Source organism: Oncorhynchus nerka, linkage group LG28 (genome assembly GCF_034236695.1).
Source record: "Oncorhynchus nerka isolate Pitt River linkage group LG28, Oner_Uvic_2.0, whole genome shotgun sequence".
Taxonomy (NCBI): Eukaryota; Metazoa; Chordata; class Actinopteri; order Salmoniformes; family Salmonidae; genus Oncorhynchus; species Oncorhynchus nerka.
This window is the reverse complement of record NC_088423.1, coordinates 20,724,587-20,739,247: the sequence shown is the minus strand read 5'-3', so window position 1 is coordinate 20,739,247 and position 14,661 is coordinate 20,724,587. Positions and strand designations below refer to the sequence as shown.

The 14,661-nt window shown below is 43.7% G+C and overlaps 1 protein-coding gene across 4 annotated transcripts in view; it reads left to right on the top strand.

The window, feature by feature from the left end:
• LOC115112985 (brain-specific angiogenesis inhibitor 1-associated protein 2-like) overlaps positions 1-14,661 on the top strand; it is a 181,574-nt gene that overhangs the window by 143,360 nt on the left and 23,553 nt on the right. For all 4 annotated transcript variants that reach the window (XM_065012692.1, XM_029640123.2, XM_065012691.1 and 1 more), the window contains 3 exons: positions 470-622; positions 3,504-3,740; positions 12,613-12,898. In XM_065012692.1, the coding sequence (XP_064868764.1) occupies positions 470-622; positions 3,504-3,740; positions 12,613-12,898 (676 nt within the window). The remainder of the gene's footprint in view (positions 1-469; positions 623-3,503; positions 3,741-12,612; positions 12,899-14,661) is intronic.

Sequence of the window (14,661 nt, the reverse complement as noted above, 5' to 3'; positions counted from 1 at the left end):
TACCACTGGGGAATTAGTGCTCCATTGTGTACCACTGGGGAATTAGTGCTCCATTGTGTACCACTGGGGAATTAGTGCTCTATTGTGTACCACTGGGGAATTAGTGCTCCATTGTGTACCATTCATTGTTTAGCAGTGAATCAGTATATATAGAATGTTTATGTGCTATTCTCTGTCAATATTGTCCCCACTGGTTTAGCTGCTGACACCTTATTCTAGGTCCACACATCTTGAATCCTTTTAGGTGGGAAGATTCAAACAGACACAAATGTTGCTCCTAAGTACATACTGTGTCTAGGAAATAAGATAATACTAACCTTAACCATTGAGACATAAACACACACACACAAAACTGACCTTAGATCGGTGTCAAGATTCTAGACTTAGGGGCAACTTCATGATATGCTATCCTTATGGCTTCTGCCTATCCCGTCCCCATGATCCTCCCTTCCTCTCTCTCTCTCCTCAGTATGTTGAGACCATCAGCAGCAAGCAGAGTGACCTGGACCAGTACACAGCAGAGGGCTACAAGAATGCACTGTCAGAGGAGAGGAGGAGGTACTGTTTCCTGGTGGATAGACAGTGTGCCGTGGCCAAGAACAGCAGCTCCTACCACAGCAAAGTGAGCAAAGTCTGACTTTTCCCTTTTCATCTACGTGTCAACAGTTTCTGTACCTAGGGTTGGAAACTCTCCTGGTTAAGATCCGAAGGGAATAGGCAGGGAGCACTGACATTTTTCCACCCTACACTGTCTAGAAGGTGCTATCTAGTGACTGAGCAGTGGCTGAGCAGTGCACTGAGAGAGGTGGGGGAAGATAAGAAACGAGAGGAGGGAATGGGGGCGAGGAGGAGAGGAGGGGATGGGGATGAGGGGAGCTGATAGACTGAGCTGTGGGATGAGAGAGGAGGAGAGGTGGAGGAGAAGAAAGGTGAGGAGGGGAAGGGGGGGTGAAGGGAGCTGAGACACTGAGCAGTGGGAGGTGGAGGAGAGCAGGAGGAGTGAGGAGAAGAGGAGGGGAAGGGGGGTGAGAGAATGCTGAAAGACTGAGCAGTGGAAAGCGAGAGGAGGAGAGGATATGAAGGGAAGGGGTGGAGAGAGAGAGAGAGAGAGAGAGAGAGAGAGAGAGAGAGAGAGAGAGAGAGAAGAAAAAAAAGAAGAGAGAGAGATTGAGATCAAGGGAAAGAGCAGAGAGAGAGAGAGTTTGAGATCAAGGGAAAGAGAGCAGAGAGAGAGAGTTTGAGATCAAGATCAAGGGAAAGAGAGCAGAGAGAGAGAGAGTTTGAGATCAAGGGAAAGAGAGCAGAGAGAGAGAGAGAGAGTTTGAGATCAAGGGAAAGAGAGCAGAGAGAGAGAGAGTTTGAGATCAAGGGAAATAGAGCAGAGAGAGAGAGAGTTTGAGATCAAGGGAAATAGAGCAGAGAGAGAGAGAGTTTGAGACCAAGGGAAAGAGAGCAGAGAGAGAGAGAGTTTGAGACCAAGGGAAAGAGGAATAGAGAGAAAGAAAGGAGGGGGAGAGAGAATTAGTTTAGAAGCGATTTCGAAAGACTCGGTGAAAAGGGAAATATGGAGAACGAGAGATTGTATATGAAAAGAAGTTGTAGGGAGACAAAGACAGAACGATTGAGGGCGTATTGTGTGAGTCACATAGGACGAGTGGGTGAGAGAGGACCCACTCTTCAGACAGGTTCTCCCTCCCTCTCTCTCTGTCTTTGTCTCCCTTTCTCTTTCTCTGTCTGTCAGTCTCTCTTTCTCTCTCTCTTGCTCTCTCTCCCTCTCTCTCTCTCTCTCTCTCTCTAGTCCACTCTGTAGAACGCTGCAACTTAATATGGTATGGTCGTGCCCTCCATGTATAAGACAGCCATAATGAAGGTGAATGAGTAGGAGCAGGGGAACCGAAACGAGCAGGTTGAAGAAATGTATTGAGATGAAAGATGAAGAGGCAGACCATCTGCCAGTGGAGTTTATATCATCTCTCTGGCAAGGTGCTCCACAGGCCACACTACCACGCACACAAGACACGGTACATTACCTAGGCAATACTGCCAACTGGGAGCTTAGTCACCTTCTGGCACCGCTATCCGGTCCACCAACAGAGAGAGACCAAGGACGAGCACTCTGATTGGTACACAGAATGCGATAAGGAAGACAACAAGGGTAGACATATTTATGTACGCTATGGACAGAGAGACAAATAGTAACAAAGATTGAAGGATATATTTTTTAAATTGAACCTTTATTTAACTAGACAAGTCAGTTAAGAACAAATTCTTATTTACAATGACAGCCTACACCGGCCAAGCCCTAACCCAGATGACGCTGGGCCAAATGTGCGCCGCCCTATGGGACTCCCAATCACAGCCATTTGTGATACAGCCTGGAATTGAACCAGGGTCTGTAGTGACACCTCTAGCACTGAGATGCAGTGCATTAGACCACTGCGCCACTCGGGAGATATGTCACTTGGATAAATACTGTCTGACAGTCAAACAAATGTAATTGGTATTTGGTATCAATGGGCACACTCAATGTGCTATTTAGAACCTAAATGTGTTCTTTTGCTGTCCTCATAGGAGAACCCTTTTCAAGAACCCTTTTTGGTTCTAGGTAGAATCATTTTGGTTCAAGTTAGAACTCTTTTGGGTTCCATGTAGAACATTTTCAACATATGGTTCAACATGGAACCCAAACGGGTTCTACATGGAACACTAAAGGGTTCTCCTATGGGGACAGCCAAAGAAAACAGGGTTCTAAGAGTGTTTAAGTTTATGGAGAAATCTGGCAACCCTGCTGAGTACTACAGCCTGTGTTAAACTCAGAAAGCTTTAACGAGTGGATGTGAGGATAAAACTGATCAGAGTTAAGCTAGAGCAGGAAACCCAGAGTTGAGGAGAGAGCTGGAGGAAAGGCCTAGAGGCTACAGATGGTGTCGCAGGCTGCCTTGAGTGTTATAATCCTGGGAGGCTGCTGGTGGACAGCTTTGTGCTGAAACGGCTGCTTCAGCTCCACAGCCAATAGATACCGTAGAAGAGCTGTCAGAGCCGAGAAAGAAAGATGTCTTGGTTTGGTGATATGGCAGAGGGTGTGAGGTGAAGCTCTCTCTCTCTATCTCTCTCTCTTCTTTTTCTCTCTCTCTTTCTCTCCTCTCTATCGCTCTTTCGCTCTCTTTCTCGCTCTCTCTCTCCTCTCTCTCTCTCTTTCTCTCTGGGATGTGATAATGTAGTTATGTTCTCAATCAGTGAACCTTTCACAGTATAACGATTTGTTTAACAGTTTCTCCTGATCTTTATAACCCTATAGTCTTCTGATAAATCTCCTTAAATACACATACCTCACATCACTTACCTTTTGAGTGGGTTCAAAGGAACACCTTGTTAATCACTCCTCTTCCATCACCAGAACATCTCTATATTCACCTATCTCATCCCGACACAATGTCTCACCTTTCACCTTTCACCTGTCTCACCTTTCTCTCCCTTTGTTTTTATTTACCACTCTTCTCCAGGGTAAGGACCTTCTAGCCCAAAAGATCCCAGCATGGCAGCAGGCGTGTGCTGACCCTACCAAGCTGCCTGACCGTGCCATGCTCCTGGCTCAGCAGATGACCTCTACAGGGGGCACCCTGGCTTCCGGCTCCCACACTCACCACGGCTCCAAGGGCAACCTGCTCATCTCTGACCCAATCCCCGGGGCCAAGCCTCTGCCTGTACCCCCCGAGCTGGCTGCACTAATGGCCCAACAGGTGGGTCACTGTTACTAAGATGTTACTGTGCTATTACCATGGTACAGCTACAGATGTAGGATCTATTTTGATCATTGATAAGGTTCCTGCACAGCAGGAAATGCAAACTTGAAGAGTATTCAAGGTTTAAAGGGGATTCTAAAGTTTGTCATTTCCACTTTAAAATGACAGACTTGGTTTGCCCTAATGAAAAATGTATCAACCCCTACAAGATTGTTCCAGTCATTATATTTCACATAATAATTCACATTTCCTGTTGCTGCAGGATTATTTTCCTGCTGTAACAAAGTGGCTGAAATGAAGATCCTACATCTACATAGAGCTGCTATGGTTTTTCAGCCCTATTGGTGTGGAGAAACATTCAGCTAATCGAGTGCCACAGGCATCAATTGTTGCTCATCATCACTAATTGTGTTTTTGATTATGAAGCTTTGAAGAGCTTTGTGTGAGTGCCTGTGTTTGTGTACGAACCTCTGTAACAGTGTGTTGCATCAGTGATTGAGTGGGTATTCTTGAGTCTTGAAGCACACAGCAGGTTTGTGGGCTGTAGCTCTAATGACGAACCTTAATTAAATTAACACCACCAGCTATTCTGTCAGCTAGGTCATTCAAGATTGAGGTCGAAATTGGACGAAACATCGGGAAATGCCTTCCAAACTGGCCACTAGGGGCAACAGTGAGCACTATTACCATCCGGTAGACTAGGGTTGTGGATGGGCGTAATCCCATGACTCTGGATCACTATCTCACATGTTTGATCTCAGTAGTGGACACTGTTTTTTAATTTTGGGTTTTATCCCTATCCCAAACCTTAACCCTTTTCTTAACCCTTTGTAATGAGTGCCCGAATGTAATGTTTTAAACCTATCCCAAACCTTGCAAAACTGAAAGGGAAAACCACCACATTTAACCATGGCAAGGTGCCTGGGAATATGGCTGAATAGAAACACTGTTGTTATTCCCTACATAAGACAAACAGGCAAAATGTCAGTACAGAGACGTATGTGTCAGGGTCTACAGACAATCAGGGACTAGAAAGGGAAAACCAGCCACGTAGCGCACAACGACGTCTTGCTCCCGGACAAGCTAAACACCTTCGCCCACTTCGTGGATAACACAGTGCCACCGACGCTGCCCACTACCAAGGACTGTGGGCTCTCCTTCACCTTGGCCGACGTAAGACATTTAACCTCTTGAAGCTAGGGGGCACTACTTTTATTTTTGGAAATAACGTTCAAAGTAAACGGCCTATTTCTCTGGACCAGATGGATGCTAGAATATGCATATAATTGACAGCTTAGGATAGAAAACACTCTAAAGTTTCCAAAACTGTAAAAAACATTGTCTGTGAGTATAACAGAACTGATATTTCAGGCGAAAGCCTGAGAACAATCCAATCAGGAAGTGACTCTTATTTTGAAAGCTCTATGTTCCTATGCATCCCTATTGACCATTGAAAGGGATATCAACCAGATTCCTTTTTCTGTGGCTTTCCTAAGGTGTCTACAGTATATTTTATTCAGCTTGGTTCACTTGTATTCTTCATACTATAAAATAATGCCACGGAATTCTAAGCAAATCTTGTCTGCTAACTATGAAATAACACATATAAAGTGTTAAACAAATCAAAATATATTTTATATTTGAGATTCTTCAAAGTAGCCACCATTTTCCTTGATGACAGCTTTGCACACTCTTGGCAGTCTCTCAACTAGCTTCATGAGGAATGCTTTTCCAACAGTCTTGAAGAGGTTCCCACATATGCTGAGCCCTTGTTGACTGCTTTTCCTTCACTCTGTGGTCCAACTCATCCCAAACCATCTCAATTGGGTTGAGGTCAGATGATTGTGGAGGCCAGGTCATCTGATACAGCACTCCATCACTTGGTCAAATAGTCCTTACACAGCCTGGAGGTGTGTTTTGGATCATTGTCTTGTTGAAAAACAAATGATCGTCCCACTAAGCGCAAACCAGATGGGATGGTGTATTGCCTCAGAATGCTGTGGTAGCCATGCTGGTTAAGTGTGCCTTGAATTCTAAATAAATCACTGACAGTGTCACCAGCAAAGCATCATCACACCACCTCCTCCATGCTTCACGGTGGGAACCACACATGCAGAGATCATCCGTTCACCAACTTTGCATCTCATAAAGATTTTCGGGTTGGAACCAAAAATGTCAAATTTGAATACATCAAATCAAAGGACAGACAGATTTCCACTGGTCTAATGTCCATTGCTCATGTTTGTTGGCCCAAGCAAGTCTCTTCTTATTATTGGTGTCCTTTATTAGTGGTTTCTTTGCAGCAATTCGACCTTGAAAGCCTGTTCACACAGTCTCCTCTGCACAGTAGATGTTGAGATGTGTCCGTTACTTGAACTCTGTGAAGCATTTATTTGAGCTGCAATTTCTAAGGCTGGTAACTCCAATGAACTTATCCTCTGCAGCAGAGGTAACTCTGGGTCTTCCTTTCCTGTGGCGGTCCTCATGAGAGCCAGTTTCATCATAGCACTTGATGGTTTTTGCAACGGCACTTGAAGAAACCTTCAAAGTTCTTGACATTTTGGGAATTGACTGACCTTCATGTCTTAAAGTAATGATGGACTGTCATTTCTTTTTGTTTATTTGAGCTGTTCTTCATGTGGACTTGGTATTTTACCAAATAGGACTATCTTCTGGATACCACCCCTACCTTGTCACAACACAACTGATTGGCTCAAACACATCAAGCATGTTAACCCTCACAGGGCTGCTGGCTCAGACAGCATCCCTAGCCGCGTCCTCAGAGCATACGCAGACCAGCTGGCTGGAGTGTTTATGGACATATTCAATCTCTCCCTATCCCAATCTGCTGTCCCCACTTGCTTTCAAGATGTCCACAATTGTTCCTGTACCCAAGAAAGCAAAGGTAACTGAACTAAATTACTATCTCCCCGTAGCAATCACTTCTGTCATCATGAAGTGCTTTGAGAGGCTAATTAAGGATTATATCACCTCTAACTTAACTGATACCCTAGGTCAGGGATGGGCAATTCCAGTCCTCAAGGGCCTGATTGGTGTCACTTTTTTGCCCCAGCTCCAGGTAACACACCCGACTCCAATAATAAACTAATCATGATCTTCAATTTAGAATGCAATTTGATTAATCAGCTATGTTTGCTAGAGATAGAGAAAAAGTATGACACCAAATCAGGCCCTCGAGGACTGGAGTTGCCCACCCCTGCCCTAGACCCACTTAAATTTTCTTACTGCCCCAATAGATCCACAGACGATGCCATCGCACTGCACACTGCCCTGTCCCATCTCGACAAGAGGAATACCTATGTAAGAATGCTATTCATTAACTATAGCTCAGCATTCAACACCATAGTACCCTCCAAGCTCATCATTATGTTCGGGGACCTGGGTCTGAACCCCGACCTGTGAAACTGGGTCCTGGACTGCCTGACGGGCTGCGCCCAAGTGGTGAAGGTAGGACACAACACCTTCACTTCGCTGATCCGCAACACAGGGGCCCCACAAGTGTACATGCTCAGCCCCCTCCTGTACTCCCTGTTCACCCATGACTGCGTGGCCACACACGCCTCCAACTCAATCATCAAGTTTGCAGATGACACAACAGTAGTGGGCCTGATTACCAACAATGACGAGACAGCCTACAGGGAGGAGGTGAGGCCCCTGGGAGAGTGGTGCCAGGAAATAACCTCTCACTCAATGTCAACAAGATAAAGTATCTGATTGTTGACTACAGGAAACTGCAGAGGGAGCACGCCCCTATCCACATCGATGGGACCACAGTGAAGGTGAAAAGCTTCTAGTCCCTCATCGTACACATCACTGACGATCTGAAATGGTCCACCCACACAGACAGTGTGGTGAAGAAGGCACAACAGCACCTCTTCATCCTCAAGAGGCTGAAAAAATGTGGCTTGGCCCCTAAAACCCTCACAAACTTCTACAGATGCACAATTGAGAGCATACTGTCAGGCTGTATCACCGCCTGGTACGGCAACTGCACCGCCCGCAACCACAGTGTTCTCCAGAGGGTGGTGCAGTCTGCCCAACACATTAGGGCAAACTACCTGCCATCCAGGACACCTACAGCACCTGTTGTCACGGGAAGGCCGAAAAATATCATCAAGGACATCACCCACCCGAGCCACGGCCTGTTCATCTCGCTATCATCCAGAGGGCGAGGTCAGTACAGGTGCATCAAAGCTGGGACTGAGAGACCGAAGCTGTTTTTCAATCTTAAAGCCATCAGACTGTTAAATAGCCATCACTAGCCAGCTTCCACCCGGTTACGCAAGCCTGAACCTTACAGGCTACTGCCCTATATAGATAGACTTGGAATCACTGACCACTTTAATAATGGAGCACTTGCCACTTTAATAATGAACATTAGTCACTTTAATAATGTTTACATACTGCTTTACTTATCTCATATGTACATACTGTATTATATTCTACTGTATTTTAGTCAATGCCACTCTGACATTGCTCAATCTAATATTTATATATTTCTTAATTCCATTGTTTTACTTATAGCTTTGTGTGTATTGTTGTGAACCGTTTTCAGATACTACTGCACTGTTAGATGCTACTGCACTGTTGGAGCTAGGAACACAAGCATTTCGCTACACCCGCAATAACATCTGCTAAATTTGTGTATGTGATTTGATTAGTACCTTAACCCTTTGTAATCAGTGACTGAATGTAATGTTTAAACTCTATCCCAAACCTTAACCCTTACCTTAACCATTTGTAATGAGTGACTAACTCCTTAACCCTTGACTTCTAAATTTGATATTTGGAGCAACTTTCGAAATTTGACGTTTGGAGAACGTGGCTGAACGTCTAATTCTGCTGTGAGACTGTGAGAGCTTGTTGAGTCTGTTGCCTAGCGATGCCCCAGGATGTTGGGATTCCATTACGGAATCTCTCAGAGCTTCTCCTTCAGAACACAGAACCCCTTTGACACACACACACACACACACACACACACACACACACACACACACACACACACACACACACACAAACATATGCTGATGCAAATAAAGTTGTTAGTGCTGCATGCTAATTAAAATGTTGCCAGTAGGAAGAAACAGAAACATGTTCCTTGGAGCTGTTGGGCCATGGTTCTTTCACACCCTGCCTCTTCTCCAGTCTTCTGTCTTATTATAATTATTATCATTGTTGTGTGTGTGTGTGTGTGTGTGTGTGTGTGTGTGTGTGTGTGTGTGTGTGTGTGTGTGTGTGTGTGTGTGTGTGTGTGTGTGTGTGTGTGTGTGTGTGTGTGTGTGTGTGTGTGTGTGTGTGTGTGTGGTACAGTAATACACGACATGACCAAAAATATGTGGACACCTGCTCGTCTAACATCTCATTCCAAAATCATGGGCATTAATATAGAGTTGGTCCCCCCTTTGCTGCTATAATAGCCTCCACTCTTCTGGGAAGGATTTCAACTAGATGTTGGAACATTGCTTCGGGGACTTCCATTCAGCTATTTGTGAGCTGTTGGACAATTAGGCCTGGCTCGCAGTCGGCATTCCAATTCATCCCAAAGGTGTTTGATGGGGTTGAGGTCAGGGCTCTGTGCAGGCCAGTCAAGTTCTTCCAAACCGATCCTGACAAACCATTTCTGAATGGACCTCGCTTTGTGCATGGGGGCATTTTCATGCTGAAACAGGAAAGGTTCTTCCCCAAACTGTTGCCACAAAGTTGGAAGCACAGAATTGTCCAGAATGTCATTGTATGATGTAGCTTTAACTAAGGTGCCTAGGTCGAACCAAAAACAGCCCCGGTCCTCTGACAGTTGATGTTGAGATGTGTCTGTTACTTGAACTCTGTGAAGCATTTATTTGAGCTGTAATTTCTGATGCTGGTAACTCTATTCAACTTATCCTCTGCAGCAGAGTTAACTCTGGGTCTTCCTCATGAGAGCCAGTTTCATCATAGCGGTTGATGTTTTTTGCGACTACATTTTCCGTATTGACTGACTTTCATGTCTTAAAGTAATAATGGACTGTCATTTCTCTTTGCTTATTAGAGCTGTTCTTGACTTGGTCTTTTACCAAATAGGGTTATCTTCTGTATACCACCCTCTTCCTTGTCACAACACAAATGATTCTCTGAAACGCATTAAGAAGGAAATAAATTCCACAAATTAACTTTTAACAAGGCGCACCTGTTAATTGAAATGCATTCCAGGTGACTACCTCATGAAGCTGGTTCAAATCAAATCAAATGTATTTATATAGCCCTTTTTACATCAGCTGATATATCAAAGTGCTGTAACAGAAACCCAGCCTAAACCCCCAAACAGCAAGCAATGCAGATGTAGAAGCACAATGGCTAGGAATAACTCCCTAGAAAGGCCAAAACCTAGGAAGAAACCTAGAGAGGAACCAGGCTATGAGGGGTGGCCAGTCCTCTTCTGGCTGTGCCGGGTGGGGATTATAACAGAACATGGCCAAGATGTTCAAATGTTCATAAATGACCAGCATGGTCAAATAATAATAATCACAGTAGTTGTCGAGGGTGCAACAAGTCAGCACCTCAGGAGTAAATGTCAGTTGGCTTGGTTGAGAGAATGCCAAGAGTGTGCAAAGCTCATCATCAAGGCAAAGGGTGGCTACTTTGAAGAATCTATTTGGATTTGTTTAACACTTTTTTGGTTACTACATGATTATATATATATATATATAAATATATATATTATATAAAATCAGCCAAATGGAATAGATTTATTTATTTTTTAATCAGAATTTGTCCACCAACACAGCAAAAAATATTCCAATAGTAATTGGCACGGTCTGAAAAACGGCCAAAATGTAAATATAAAATAAACTAATGATGGCAGCACATCCAGTTATTATAACACAACATTCCGTATTTCATCGTTTTGATATCTTCACTATTATTCTACAATGTAGAAAATAGTAAAAACAAAGAAAAACCCTTGAGTGGGTGTTGTCAAACTTTTGACTGGTACTGTATGTTGCCACGAGCAGCACTGCATATATTGCACGACTTCACGGTCACACACAGTATCTGCACTGGTTTGCTTCACACCTTTACAATGTGGTAGCCACGGTCACACACAGTATCTGCACTGGTTTGCTTCACACCTTTACAATGTGGTAGCCACGGTCACACACAGTATCTGCACTGGTTTGCTTCACACCTTTACAATGTGGTAGCCACGATCACACACAGTATCTGCACTGGTTTGCTTCACGCCTTTACAATGTGGTAGCCACGATCACACACAGTATCTGCACTGGTTTGCTTCACACCTTTACAATGTGGTAGCCACGATCACACACAGTATCTGCACTGGTTTGCTTCACGCCTTTACAATGTGGTAGCCACGATCACACACAGTATCTGCACTGGTTTGCTTCACACCTTTATAATGTGGTAGCCACGATCACACACAGTATCTGCACTGTTTTGCTTCACGCTTTTATAATGTGGTAGCCACGGTCACACACAGTATCTGCACTGGTTTGCTTCACGCCTTTATAATGTGGTAGCCACGGTCACACACAGTATCTGCACTGGTTTGCTTCACGCCTTTATAATGTGGTAGCCACGATCACACACAGTATCTGCACTGGTTTGCTTCACGCCTTTACAATGTGGTAGCCACGATCACACACAGTATCTGCACTGGTTTGCTTCACGCCTTTATAATGTGGTAGCCACGGTCACACACAGTATCTGCACTGGTTTGCTTCACGCCTTTACAATGTGGTAGCCACGGTCACACACAGTATCTGCACTGGTTTGCTTCACGCCTTTACAATGTGGTAGCCACGGTCACACACAGTATCTGCACTGGTTTGCTTCACGCCTTTACAATGTGGTAGCCACAGTCACACACAGTATCTGCACTGGTTTGCTTCACGCCTTTATAATGTCGTAGCCACGGTCACACACAGTATCTGCACTGGTTTGCTTCACGCCTTTATAATGTGGTAGCCACGGGAACAAAACAGCCGAGAAGTTGAGCGCTTTAAAGGTCCCGCACAGTCATCCTGATTCCCATGTACAATTGACTAAAACATCACCCATAATGTTTTTTACAATAAATATACTCAGACTTTGAGAAAACTTACTTTTTCTCTCATTTCCAATCAGGAAGTGTAAAAAGCCAGACTGAGTGGGCAGGTAGCTCACCTTGACTGACAGTTCTTTGAAACACCTACATCAGGCAACATGGGCACAGTATTGCAGTGAGATCATCTCAATCAAATTTGCTTATACGTAAAACAACTCAAACCACATTGAAATTGCATGCAACATCCAATCCTTTCATACATCACATCATGGTTTCACAAATTATTTGTTTATCCAACAGTTTGGTTATTGTAACAGCATCAATGTAGACAAAATGTTGGCTGTACAATTTAGCTAGCTAAATTCCCTAATTCCTAATGGAATTGTCAGCGCTGTTTAATCTTGCACATTTTCAGTTGAAATTAGACAGGGAGAGTTCTGGGTACAGTTCATAATATATAGACCCAAGTGTGAGGTTGAATTGAACACATACGAGCAGGGACGGGACAATAAATAGACCAGAGCCAGCTGTTCCCTCTCTCATGTGAGCATGTCAGAGATTATGGAGGAACTGTGAGCATGCCAGAGATTATGGAGGAACCGTGAGCTCACACAGGAAAGCATGCTCAAGCGAAAGAGGGAACAGCCTCTTACACAGACAGGAACCTTGTAAAAAATATGATATGGTAAATGGCTTAATGGCTTAAATGGCTAAAGTAGTTCATCTTAATTTATTCACCATCTTTGCTTAACAAATCAACACATGCTTTCCTTCCTTCCTTCCTCCCTACCTCCTTCCCTTCAGCGTCTAATGGGACCAGGAGGAGTGGACGGAGGGATGCCCATAATGAACGGAACGGCAGGGGCGCATGGAGGAGCAGGAGGGGGAGGAGGGGAGGACTACCAACACTGGATGGAGGGGAAGATGGCCCAAGCCCAGGCTCAGGCCCTACAGGCTCAGGCCCTACAGTCCCAGGTGACTAAGGCCTCCTCCCAGCACCACTCCCAGCCCCACAGACAGGGCAGCGAGGTCTACTCCAACACCCTACCCGTACGCAAGAACGCCCCCGCCAAGAGCAACACCACCATGGGTAAGGAGGACCAGGATAGCGGAGCTCCATAAACATTTTGAGAGGCCCTCAAAGTTGGGCACCGGAAACACATGTACAGTAGCTACACTGTAACAAATTGATGAAAATGTTTTTCTAAAATCTTAGTTAGCTACTGCAATTCAATATTACACTACAGTACTATAAAAAGCAATGCATTATGGGGCTCAATGGCATTCCGCAATATAGGCAGTCAAGTTAGAATATTACAGAATACATCACTAGTGTACTTTTAGGAATTTAGCCACAGTCACAAAGACCTTGGTGACTGAACTGCTTGTTTGTGACCTTCAAGAATTAGATATTTTTTTATTTTACTAGGCAAGTCAGTTAAGAACAAATTCTTATTTTCAATGACAGCCTAGTAACAGTGGGTTAACTGCCTGTTCAGGGGCAGAACGACAGATTTGTACCTTGTCAGCTCGGGGATTCGAACTTGCAACCTTTCGTTTACTAGTCCAACGCTCTAACCACTAGGCTACCCTACACTCCATGTGGTCAAGGAGCAAATTTTGTGCAGTGTGTGCTGCTCTTGTTCCCTCCATCTACTTTTAATGGCTCCTATCCCACCTTTTATCACAGTGTACACCTGCAGTTAGAGGGGTTGGGTTAAATAGAAGACACATTTCGGTTGAATGCATTCAGTTTTGCAACTGAATAGGTATCCCCTCCCCCGAAAGTTTAGGAATGATATTAGGTACAGTGGGAGTTTATGTAAAAGGGCTTTATTAATGAAAAAATAGAAATGTATCAACCTACGTGACATCTAAGAGGGACCAGTGGTGTAAAGTACTTTAGCAAAAATACTTTATTAATTAAAGGATCAACCTTTTTTTCAATTTTCGTCTAAAATGAAATACCCAAATCTAACTGCCTGTAGCTCAGGACCTGAAGCAAGGATATGCATATACTTGATGCCATTTGAAAAGAAACACTTTGAAGTTTGTGGAAATGTGAAATGAATGTAGGAGAATATAACACATTTGATCTGGTAAAAGATAATACAGACAAAAAAACATGTGTTTTCTGATTTTTTTTTGTTCCATCTTTGAAATGCAAGAGAAAGACCATAATATAATATTGCCGTTTAGGCACAATTAAAATTTTGGCCATTAGATGGCAGTAGTGTGTTTCAGATTGATCCAGTGAAGCATTGCAATACTGGACAATATTTTGTTTCAAGTCTGCCCAAATGTGGCGAATTGGACAATTTATACATTTTCAAGTACATAACTATAGAGAACATACAAAAATGATATGGTAATACAAAATGTAAGTTTACAGACTCCCAGGAATGTCATATATGATGGCTCATTAGCTTATACAGTAACTTTCACACATCTAGATGGCCGGGCGGGGTGGGTGTGGAGCCAGCAGGGGTTCAAACTGTAGAACCCAGTTCCTACATTTGAATATAAAAATGCATTTTATTAAGAAGAACAAGAATTTCAGCTTTCTGCCTATATAAGACATGTCTATAACCTGGAAAGTTTGCTGTTACTTACAACGTCATGCTAATCACACTGGCACACGTTAGCGCAACCATTCCGGTATAGGGACACTGATCCCGTAGAGATTATAAAGTACTACTTAAGTAGCTTTTTGGGATATCTGTACTTTACTATTTATATTTTTGACAACTTTTACTTTTACTTCACTAAATTCCTAAAGAAAATTATGTACTTTTTACTCCGTACATTTTCCCTGAAAATGGTCTAATTCACACACTTTTCAAGAGAACCTCC